General features: G+C 43.7%; 1 protein-coding gene across 2 annotated transcripts in view; it reads left to right on the top strand.

Annotated features, from left to right (window-relative positions):
• Positions 1 to 11,874, top strand: part of LOC143958143 (cholesterol 24-hydroxylase-like) — an 88,293-nt gene extending 76,419 nt beyond the window's left edge. For both annotated transcript variants that reach the window (XM_077467608.1, XM_077467607.1), the window contains exons 12-15: positions 339 to 449; positions 2,341 to 2,429; positions 5,130 to 5,196; positions 9,804 to 11,874. In XM_077467608.1, the coding sequence (XP_077323734.1) occupies positions 339 to 449; positions 2,341 to 2,429; positions 5,130 to 5,196; positions 9,804 to 9,965 (429 nt within the window). In that variant the 3' untranslated portion in view covers positions 9,966 to 11,874. The remainder of the gene's footprint in view (positions 1 to 338; positions 450 to 2,340; positions 2,430 to 5,129; positions 5,197 to 9,803) is intronic.
• The last annotated feature ends 246 nt before the right edge of the window (positions 11,875 to 12,120 follow it).

The following is a 12,120-nucleotide window of genomic DNA, read 5'->3' as shown; positions in this document are numbered from 1 at the left end:
TGGTGGGTCATAGTATTGGCAAGAAATATACAGCTAAATGTATTTATTTATACATTTTTACTATTTTGGTCTAGTTTTCCTATGATAATTTAAAAAAACATCAGGTCGGTATCCATTATCACTTACAACCAAACGAAAGACCAATTTGTCCTGAAAATAATGAACTATAATTCACTGTAGTTGCGATTAATGATGCAGTTTTACTAACACGTGTCAAAGTTTAAAAACTTTGTTAAGCCATTAATGGGCTAAAAACGGGCATTAATGTTATTACAAAGACCTTACATGTCAGAGTCGCTAGATTGGCAAATTTTGGATTTAATGTGCATCTCTTGTAGGTCTTAAAGGAAAGTTTAAGACTCTACCCCCCTGGTCCAGGTACATCACGTGCGCTAGAAGAAGAAACTGTTATAGAGGGCGTGAGAATTCCTGCTAAATCGTCTCTTATGGTAAGATCCAAACCACTACTGCACCCAGTACTGCACCCATTTCGACCTTGGAAAAATCACGGTCTTCTTCAGGGGAGGGGGGAGTGGAAAAAAATACCTCCCCCCTGAAGAAGACCGTGATTTTTCCAAGGTTTAAATGTATTGGGGTGTTCTGTATACCAGAGGGTCACAAGAATTACATGCTATGCAAATATATTTGAATATGTATGTATTCTATCAATAGAATGTATAAACTATGTATGCATTTCCTCTACCATTCAATTATTCTGCAAGTTGTACACCAAAGCTCATATTTTAAATACTTTTTGTATACTATGTCAATTACTCAGTGTTTTGGATAATAAAATCAAGGAATTTTTATAAGCTCTTTGTTTCTCTTTCTCAGGTAAGAGATGCACACGCACCCAGATATCCACAGAATGCAAAAGAAAACGTGATTCATCAGACCAGGTGTCACTTACCTGGTCAAAAATGAGTTGACAAGAGGGCTACATCTCTTGTCCTGTTTGCCCCTGGGTTTGAAGACAGGGTATAACCCATACTTTTTGAAATGGGAATGAGGGACACCTACTAGCAAAAAGATTCAGGCATAGGACACGCCCCCTGCCACGCCTCCTTAAAGGAGAATAAACCAAAAATAAAAGATTAGTTGAACCCACAAGGGCTTTTTTTTTACCTCCTACTATTCCTTTTATTGGCAGCTACTCAGCACCAGACGCATCAAACTGTGAGGCGCTGTGTGTTCTGACACCTTTTTGCCCGAACCAGCATTCCCTATTTCAGCAATTTGAGCTGCAATAGACCTTCTATTGGATCGGACTGCATGGGCCAGCCTTTTCTCCCCATGTGCATTAATAAGCCTTGGCCACCTATGACCCTGTCTGTGGTTCACCAGTTTTCCATCCTTGGACCATTTTTTGTCAGTCCTAACCACTGCAGACCAGGAACATACCACAACAGCTGCAGTTTTGGAATGACCCAGTCACCTAGCAATAAAATATGGCCATCAAATCCTTATGCTTCCCCATTTTTTTCTGCTTCACACATTAACTTCAGGGACTACATGTTCATTTGCTACCTAATATATCCCGCCAATTTTCAGGTGCCATGGTCACAAGATAATCTTTTTTAGTGAAAAGCCTGTGGCGTGCAAAGCACACCCAAAAACTTCCACCCGGTGCCCAAAAAAGTGCACACACATCAAGAGTGAACACAAAAACGTGCAACGGGTGTCTACTGTCCTCCACTAGGAAGGACCTTACCTGATCCCCCGGGGCGTTAGGCTCCAGACGGAGACTGAGGTACCAATACATGGCCCATCTGGCTGAAGCCAGACGACCGCCTTTCTCCGGAAGGTCTGCTGAAACAGACCCACCCATGTACTTGGGTAGGGGCTCCCCCGAAGGAAGACTCCCCAAAGAGAGGGCGAACCAAGCCAGAAGGCCTATGTCCACCCTCCCACAAGACTTTCAGGGTTGGCCCGAGGACCGACGCCCTACTCATCAAACGTGCAAGTGACAACTCAAAACGTGAAAAAACACGCAAAGATAAAATAAATAATAAAGTGGGGAAGGGATAATGAAGAGGAGAGTGAAAAGGTAACCATTGTGTAAAACAATGACCAGGCCCATGGTCACAAAATAATCAACGTTATTAACTTTATCTGTCAGTGGTCATAATGTTATGGCTCATTGATAAGGTAACACTCATCATTGTATATTGCATAGTATACAACTACATCCTGTATCACACCTTAGTGAGTGATGTTCATTGAGTAATGTTCTAAAATCAATCCACCTAATAAAAATATGGAATGTTCTACTTACTGAAACAAAGTTCAGATAATTTATTTTAGAAAATAAACCTGTATCTTCTGTTGTTCCTTGCACAGTTTAACACCTACGTCATGGGAAGGATGGAGCAGTTTTACCCGGATCCCCTTGTTTTCAACCCAGATCGATTTCACCCTGATGCTCCCAAGTAATAATTTTTTTCTTACCTGTGCTAATTGTTACCTCTGTGATACTCAGGGCCATCTTTAATATTGATTGGACCCTGGGCAAACAATTTCTTGGGTACCCCCCCCCCCCAATGAATTTCACTCTCCACCTGCTCCGAGACATACAATAAATAGCAGCTGGACTTAAAATCAGTTTACTGTATCAGATTAAGCAGCAATTTCGATTGGTTGCCAGAGGTTACAGCATATCATTACTGCTTACTGACTGGTTGCTAGAGGTTACAGCACACATTACGGCTCACTGATTGATTGCTAGAGGTTACAGCAAATGATTTCTGCTTTTTAATTGGTTGCTAGAGATTACTGTACAGTAATACTGCTCACTGATTGGTTTCTAGAGGTTACAGCACATCATCTCCTCACTGCAGGGGGCCCAATATACATAGGAATGCCACCTTTATTTACATATCTATGATGCCGGCCACAGCTATTTACATATCGATGTTGCCGCTATTTACACAGGAATGACGGTTATTTACATGTAAACAAAGGGTCTGCAGGTGAGTCCTCTGTACACAACAATAGGGCAGAGCTGGGCAGCATTAGTAGCAGCACTTCACACAGATATTGGGACACAGCACAGGACTAGAACCTCAAGGGACAAGGGAATTTAAACCGGGATAGTTGGCAAGTATGAGGCAGCTGCTTTGGGACCCATGAAATGACAGGGCCCAGGGCAGCTGCCCCTTTTGCCCTGCCTTAAAGATGGCCCTGGTGATACCCTGGAAATAGCCAGTTTGACTAAAAACCATATTTCATCATAGGTTATGGTCTAGAACAGGGATATGCAATTAGCAGACCTCTAGCTGTTGCAGAACTACAAGTCCCATGAGGCATAGCAAGACTCTGAGAGCCACAAGCATGACACCCAGAGGCAGAGGCATGATGGGACTTGTAGTTTTGCAGCAGCTGGAAGTCCGCTAATTGCAGATACTCTAGAAGATCAAGGGTCTTCAAACTTTGTAAACAAAAGTTCAGTTGATTGTCCTTCAGACTTTCTTACATTTTTAAAGGCGAACTTTTATGCCTTTAACACACAGAGAACCAGACCTTATTTTCTCAGGGTGGGAGTGGGGACATATTAAAAGACCTATTAGAATTTTTTTTTTTGCTACCTTTGTCCACATTAGCAAAAAATTCCGGCAACTCGATTTGCTTCTTCTTAAATCTTTATTGAGCACTAGCAGCAGTGCAAAATCTAAAGTGCTTACAAGTTTCGGCCGGAGCCTTCCTCATAGCATACAGGTTTACAATAAAATCAAGATTATATAGAAAAGATATCAATTCCTCCAAAAAAAGGGGCGGTACAATCCAAGTTTAAAATCAATTAACAATTCAAATCATGTGAGTTTTCAGTCTGTGTTTCCATGTTCCCTCCCTTCTTTCTCTGGTTCTGCCAACTTCACATGATTTTAATTGTTAATTGATTTTAAAAATTGGATTGTACCGCTCCTTTATTTGGGGAGGGGAGTGGATACATATCTGATTCACCATACCATTCATATACTTTAAATATGTTACAAGATCATTAGGTATCACTCCCTTCAGATGTTATAGTGCATTCAGATTCTACCCAAAGGCACCACATTTTAAGAAATGTTTTAGGGCATCCTCTCAGGGCAAAAGGGGCAGCTGCCCTGGGCCCTGACATTGTTGTGGGGCCCAAAGCAGCTGCCTCATACTTGCCAACTATCCCAGTTTAAATCCCCTTTTCCTTTGAAGTTTTAGTCCTGTGCTGTGTCCGATTATCTAAGTGCTGGTAGTAATGCTGCCCAGCTCTGCCTTACTGTTGTGTACAGATGACTCACCTGCAGACCTGTGTTTACATGTAAATAACTGGCATTCATATGTAAATAGCTGCGGCATTCATAAGTAAATAGCTGCAGCGGGCGGTATTGATATGTAAATAAAGGTGGCATTCATATGTAGATCATGCCCCCCTGCAGTGAGCAGATGATGTGCTGTAACCTCTAGCAACCAATCAGTGAGCAGTAATCTCTAGCAACCAACTAACAAGCATAAATCATTTGCTGTAACCTCTAGCAACTAATCAGTGAGCCATAATGTGTGCTGTAACCTCTAGCAACCAGTCAGTAAGCAGTAATGATATGCTGTAACCTCTGGCAACCAATCGCAATTACTGCCTGATCTGATACAGTAAACTGATTTTAAGTCTAGCTTCTATTTATTATATGTCTCAGAGCAGATGGAGAGTGAAAATGCATGGGGGGGGGGGGGGGGGCAAGACATTTTTTGCCCAGGGTCCAATCAGTATTAAAGATGGTCCTGCATCCTCTGGCTTCATAAGTCATCTTATACAGTGAGATTGCTTGATTGATTAATGTAATCCAAAAAGTATGTCAGGGGGGTTTGCAATGTCATAACGTCTTATTGGCACCCCAATTGTGCCGTGATTTTGCCACGATTGTTGCGCTGCAATCGCAGCAAAATAGCAACGAGAGCCACTTGTCGTTCAAAAAAGGAGGAGAAGATCCTATAGCATCACGTTTTGCATTTTGGCGCGATTGCAGCATGATTTATTAAGTGACAATTGCAGCAAAATCGCACCACAATTCGGATTTGGATCACTCAGGTGTAGTAGTAGAATAGTTTGCTTTGCCACATGAAGTAAGCACTTTTTTTTTTCTTTTTCCAAACAGGCCATATTTTACGTATTTCCCATTTTCTCTTGGCCCACGTTCTTGTATTGGACAAGTCTTTGCTCAGGTATGTTAATTCATTTTATTTCATATCAATGAAAAATGCCTTGAGTATCGAGACATATACACAACTAGAAAACATGGACAGAGCATAGGACAAAGTGACAAATTGACTTTATACCCCGGCATCCCCTGGGCACTGATGTGTCAGAGCTTTACACAGAGTTAATGATCTTACTTCCACCCCCACATGTTCAGGTTTGGTAGTTTGCCGTTCAGGTTGGGTAGTTTGCTGATCAGGCTTGAGCACTGCATCCTGGGAGGAATAGGAAAAGGTCACACGCTTCCCCAAATCTGTTATTTCCAAGGGCTCTGACAGATGACGAATCAAGAAAGGAGAAGGTAAGCATCAGTTGATCCTTGGAGGGACAAGGGGGTAATGCCACGTACACACGACCGAATATTCCGGTAGACTAGGTCCAACGGAATCAGTCCATCGGACATTCCGATCGTTTTTCATTAAAAAAATTAGACGGACCTAGAAATAGAACAGGTTTCAAATCTGTTTGACGGACTCAATTCCTATCGGGAAAACTGTTCGTCTTTATGCTTTTCCGATTGACCAAATACGACGCAAGGGAAGCTATTGGCTACTGGCTATTGAACTTTCTTTTTTAGTCCCGTCTTACCTCATCACGTTCAAAAAGAACAGGTTTCGAACAGACTTGGTCCGTTCGTGTGTGGCCAAGTCTGTTCATCGGAAAGTCCGTCGGAACCCTGACGAAAGTCTGTCGGGAAGACCGTCGGACCTAGTCTGCTGGAAAGTCTGGTCGTGTGTACGCGGCATATTACTTTGCTTATTCCTTTTAACTCAAGTAAAATTTTTTCTAAAAAACAGCTCTGATTATTTGGTAACACATAAGCCAGGGCAGTCTTTAAGGCAGGGCAAAAGGGGCAGCTGCCCTGGGCCCTGTCATTGTTGAGGGGCCCGAAGCGGCTGCCTCATACTTGCCAAATATCCCAGTTTAAATTTCCTTGTCTCTTGAAGTTTTAGTCCTGTGCTGTGTCCCGATATCTCAGTGTGAAGTGCTGGTACTAATGCTGCCCAGCTCTGCCCTATTGTTGTGTACAGATGACTCACCTGCAGACCCTGTGTTTACATGTAAATAACCGGCATTCATATGTAAATAGCAGCGGCATTACTAAGTAAATAGCTGCAGCCGGCAGCATTGATATGTAAATAAAGTTTGCATTCATATGTAAATCATACTCCCCTGCAGTGAGGAGATGATGTGCTGTAACCTCTAGCAACCAATCAGTCAGTGGCGGCCCGTCCATAGGGGGCGCCCGGGCGCCGCCTCCCCCCCCCCGTGTAAAAAAAAAAAAAAAAACGGGCCCTTTAAGACATTTAAAAAAAAAAATGTCATTTAACAATTTAACATAGTGTACTGTGGCGCCGGTCGCAGTGCACTATGAGAAGCGCCACGTCGATGCAATCACAAGATTGCATCCATGGCACTTCATTTGCGGGTTAAAAACCCGCCTTGCGGCGCACTGTAGAACGCCGACTAGCTTCCGCCCGTAAAATCACTGTGATTCTACGGGCGGGAGCATTGTCATTCTTAGACAGACAGGTCACTTCCGGCTTTCGGCTGCTTCACGAAACCCGTAAGTGTCGTCGGCAGCTCCGTTCCTCAGCCCGAGCGGAGCTGCAAGAACGGTGAGTGGCATAATTGACTCTCTGTGGAAAAAATTTAATAATGAAGTAAATAATAATTCATTACCAAATGCACCCCGGCCGGCCTAAGGCTCGGTTCACACAGGGGTGACACGACTTCCAGGTCGACTTTGTGAGGCAACTTGGAGGCGACTTGAACACGACTTAGACACGACCTGGGGCGACTTACAACACGACTTTGAAGTCGCCCCAGGCCAGGCGACTTTTGCCGTGGCCAATCAGAGAATGAGCTGTGAAGGAGGAACTCCACGCCAAATTTATGATACTGATGGGCACAGATAAGGCGGCACTGATGGTGAAAGATGGGTACAGATAAGATGGCACTGATGGGTGGCACTAATGGGCACTGATAGGTACCACTGATAGATGGGCACTGATAGGTGGCACTGATAGGTGGCTCTGCTGGGCACTGATGGGCACTGGTAGATGACACTGATGGGCACTGTTGTTGAGGCAGATTGTGGGCACTGATAGGTGGCACTAATGGGTGGCATTGATGGGTGGGACTTTTGCCTATACTTAGTTGGCACTGGCAGGTGGGCACTGATAAGCTGGCGCCAGCTCGCCGTGATTGGGACTGAAGTCCCTCTCATGGCCGCCGTTGATCAACGGCTCTGTTGTCATCACATGATCAGCTGTCATTGACTGACAGCTGATCACGTGGTAAGGGGTCGGAATCGACCCCTTACTCCGATCTGTGATCAGGCGAGTCTCATAGACTCGCTGATCACAGAGCGCACCCTGCGCGCCACTCAGGGGGCACGCAGGCTGCTCGTGCACAGGACGACGTCAATAGACTTCATCCCGGCAAAGCAGGTCCGCGCTGTAGCCGTCATTTGGCTATAGCGCAGATCTCTAGTGGTTAAAAGTCAGCAGCAACAAAAAGTATAGCTGCTGACTTTTAATAAACACACACTCACCTGTCCTAGGCTCCAGCGATGCGGCCTCCCGAAGCCTCCCTTCTCTCCCTCGCCTCTCCCCGGTGCCGGTATCACTAATGTGGGCACCAAGCTGTGAGAGCTTGCGGCTTCACAGCTTGGTACGCACTGTGCATGCGCGAGCCGCGCTGCACGTCCTGAATGGCAGTGGAATCTTCTGGGACCTGTGACAGAAGATTGTGGTTAGAGGAGAACTTCCGCTTGAGCCGTCCAGGCAGTCTGAACGGATGTGGGAGTCGGGTACCTGTCAAAACTAGGTACCTGCCCCCCCCCCCCCCCCCAGCCACATGTAGCATGTCAGGGGGTCAGGAGTCCTTAGAGCAGAAGTTCAGTGGAACTCCACTTTAAGCTGCTGATCTGCACACCTGCTGTCCAAGAGGTAGTTGGTAGATAGGAGCTGGATACGGATTTTGACAGGTCATCAAAATGTAAAGAAAGTCATTGCTTGAGCCCTATTGGCCTCTATTCAGCAGCTCACCGCAAAGGCAGGGGACTGTCCTGGGGAGAACATTCAAGTTCAATAAGTACAAAGTCTTTATTGTTCAACTGATTGTAACAATCAGCACAAAAGCCATCAATAAGGTCTGGGTGTGGTGGTAGATCGTGGACTGAAGGATCCTGAGGAGCTGGCCTGGGGTTTCTGGTAGAGCTCAGATTTTAGACAAAAAAAAAAGAGAGAGGGAGGCAGGAGAGCCCTTACTGTATAGTGTAATACATTAATTTGAAAACAAGAAAACTGTGCTTCCACAATAAAACACAAAAAGGTCAAAATGGACTTACAATTGTGATCTCCATGCAGAGTCAGCATGGTCGCTCTTTATGCATCGGCATTCCCATCCTGGGTGCTCTTTGGGGGTTCTCAGGTGGGTGAATAAAGTGGTAAAAATAATCAACGCAAAAAGAGCCCTTAGTTAGTTCTATTGGCAGAAGCGCCCAATGTGGTTATTCAAAGGATAGGCAGGAGTCGTCTGCTTTAGTAAAACATCCAATTACTTTATTTCACAAAAAAAAGAAGCATTTTGTGGCTTTAAATTGCCACTTCCTCAGTTCAAGGTGATAAAATTGGTGTCTGTGAATAAAAAAAGTTGTCATAGGGTACAATAGGTATTTAACATAACTCAAAAGCACAATCTAAAAAACAGTCAAATAAATGTAAAACATATAAAAAGCAACCAAATATGAGAAGTGTGCAAATAGAGCCACCAATGCATTTTGGAGGGCCCAATGAAGAGGGATTGTGTGGCCCCCCAAACCACATTACTGGCTTTTGACCTGGTTGTGGTACCCAGTAGAACAATAATGACTTTGGACTCCCAAGGATTTCTCATTTTGGCTCTCGCTTTGACTTATTACACTTGGATTTATTAACTGGGGTGAATGTTCTTTCCTGGAGAGTTCCCTGCCTGTATGTGAACTGCTAAATAGAGGACCATTGGGCTCAAGTAATGACTTTGTCTGCATTTTGACGACCTGTGAAAATATGTATCCAGCTCCCCTCTACTACTGAAACAAGTAAGAGGATTGAGTCGGCAACTCTTAAGTCCATATAAAGATTTTAATAGTTGGTGACAAAAAGTGACAAGCAAAACTACTGACGCGTTGTCGGCAACAGCCTTAGTCTTAGCATCCCCTCTACTACTATCGCATGGCCAGCAGGTGTGCAGATCAAACACAGAGAGATCACAATAGAATTCCAGAGATTTGCACCTTCTCCTTGGTGCCCTCTGAACTTTTGGGCATCTTCTGTAGCCTGTATAAGGGGCTCCCATTCCACCTGCTGGATTCTTTTAATTTCCTTCATATTATGGAGATTGTAACAGGTGAACACAAAGGGGTACAGGAAGACCTAAAACTCCCATTGGACAGCAACACAATCAGAAATTATGGCAGGGAGATCTCTGTCTTGGAACATTTTAAATATGAGAGGCTGCACGAGTTGTATCTACAATGTTGATGTTGGGTGTACCGAAAACTGATTTTGTGTGTCTTCCTATATAGATGGAAGCGAAGGTGGTAATAGCCAAGCTCCTGCAGAGATTCGAGTTTGAGTTGGTGGAAGGACAAAGCTTTGAGATATACGACACTGGCTCTCTACGGCCCATGGGAGGGGCAATATGTAGACTGAGGCCCCGAACAATCTCTGGAACCATGAAGAAATAAGAGTTTTTATGTATATTGTTTCATGTAGAGACTATTGCCGCGTACACACGACCGAAAAAGGTCCAACAGTCTTCCCGACGGACTTCCGACCGAATGGACTTGTCCACACACGAACCGACCAAAGTCCGTTAGTTTTGAACGTGATGACGTACAACGGGACTAGAAAAGGAAGTTCAATAGCCAGTAGCCAATAGCTGCCCTTGCGTCGTATTTGGTCCGTCGGACCAGCACACAGACGAACGGTTTTCCCGATAGATTTCATCTGACAGATTTGAAACAGGTTCTATTTCTAGGTCCGTCAGAATTTTTGAAGAAAAAAGTCAGATGAAGCGCACACACGATCGGAATATCCGACGGAATGATTCCGTCTGACCTTTTCTGCCAGAAAGTCCGGTCGTGTGTACATGGCATATGTCAAATAACTGTCTAAAATAAGAAGACTATGTAAAAGTCTATATACTAATGAGTTTACAAAAAAAAAAAAAATGAATTTTAAAAGGGTCAACTTACTTTTACCAGAAAACTGCTTATGCATGTAAGTGATGTGTGTAGATTGAAATAAACTGTGTAGCTTTCACCAAAGTTAAGTAATGTCCTAACCACAGGAGTAGGCCATTTATGTACTTCTGAAAGCCTGGCCAAAACACTCCCAGAGATGGCAAAATCCTGTCCTACCTTGTTGCTAGGACGTTGCTAAGACACTCCCAGCTAAATCAAACTCCTTTGCATGCACTCTTTCTCCCCAGTTGCTGTAGCTTTGAGCTTAGTAATGCTATGATAGAGGAGATTGTATGACAGATCTTTGAGCTTAATAATGCTATGATAGAGGAGATAGTGGACCAAACATGTGCAAGGGTTTGGAAGCTCACCCCAGTGATGGCTGGAGTGAGCAGTAGCAGCTGGGAGTGAACCTTAGCAATGTCCTAGCAACAAGGCATGATGGAATGATGATAATGATGATAAATTGCCTACACCTATAGCAAGGGCATCATTCAACTTCAGTCAAAGCTGCCATTTGTTTTTATCTACAGCCGGGGTAGGGAACCTTTTTGGCTGAGAGAGCCATAATCGTCACATATTTTAAAATGTAATTCCACGAGAGCCATACAATATGTTTAAAACTATTTTTTTATTTTATTTTATCGAATAATAGACTAATTTCAATTATAACTGTAATATCCACATCTCCCCTATGATTGTCTGCTTGCTTACCACTACACAGGCAGGCAGACCCACGAGCAGTTGAGGTGGGTGATGATGACGTCAGCGCGCCGCTCACCTAGGCCGCCGCCGGGTGTACCAAGATGGCCGCAGCTCCGGAGCTAGGCCGAAGCTGCGGCCTTTCCTATGGGCTCAATCCATGGATCGGCACACCACGCAATCCGCGGATTGAGAGGTGAGAGCCAGATGCAGCCATCCAAAGAGTCACATCTGGCTCGCGAGCAATAGGTTCCCTACCCCTGATCTACAGGCACCCCCTTACCTGCTTAGGCGGATTTGTAGTAAAATGGAACTAACTCTTTAAACTAAAGATGCATAGAGAGCTATGTTTTTTTTAATGTATTTGTTGAAAAACAGAGCATGTAGCTATGGTCTTATTATATACTAGTAGTCAAGATGCTAATATCAGATCAAATTCAGATACTTACATTGCTTGTTACAAGGTACTTCTTTAAGGGCCACAGTGAAGCATTTGTGTAAAAAATTCCATATGCTAATCTGTGTGTAATTTTTGTTTTATATTCCTTCCCTTTGTACTTTTAGGTATTGTGCCTTGACAGTTTTTTTTTTTCTAATTGCTGCATTTTTAGTAAAAAAACAAACAAAAAAAAAACGATTGAAGAAAAAAAAGCATTTACCGATGTGGTAATGATTACAAATCTGCATTAATGTTTGTCTTTTAAATATGTCTTCGGGTTCAGCGTATTTATTATCCTAATAATACAGTAAGTAATACAGTAATACATTTGGAGCTCAGTGGTGGACCAAATCTCTAAAGGGTCCTGCGCGGAAAGAACTATTCTTGAGCCCTTCGGTCAACAACTACAGCCCAAATGCAAACACGTATACAGTACACTAAATACAGACAAAGAGTAGCCTTTGTAATACCCTAACCACTCTTATGGTTCATGATATGCCCCTGGGAAAGAAAAAT

The sequence above is a fragment of the Lithobates pipiens genome, unplaced genomic scaffold (assembly GCF_037356315.1).
Source record: "Lithobates pipiens isolate NorthernLeopardFrog02 unplaced genomic scaffold, aLitPip1_a1.2 Scaffold_57, whole genome shotgun sequence".
NCBI classification, from domain to species: domain Eukaryota; kingdom Metazoa; phylum Chordata; class Amphibia; order Anura; family Ranidae; genus Lithobates; species Lithobates pipiens.
This window is presented reverse-complemented; position numbering and strand designations above follow the sequence as displayed.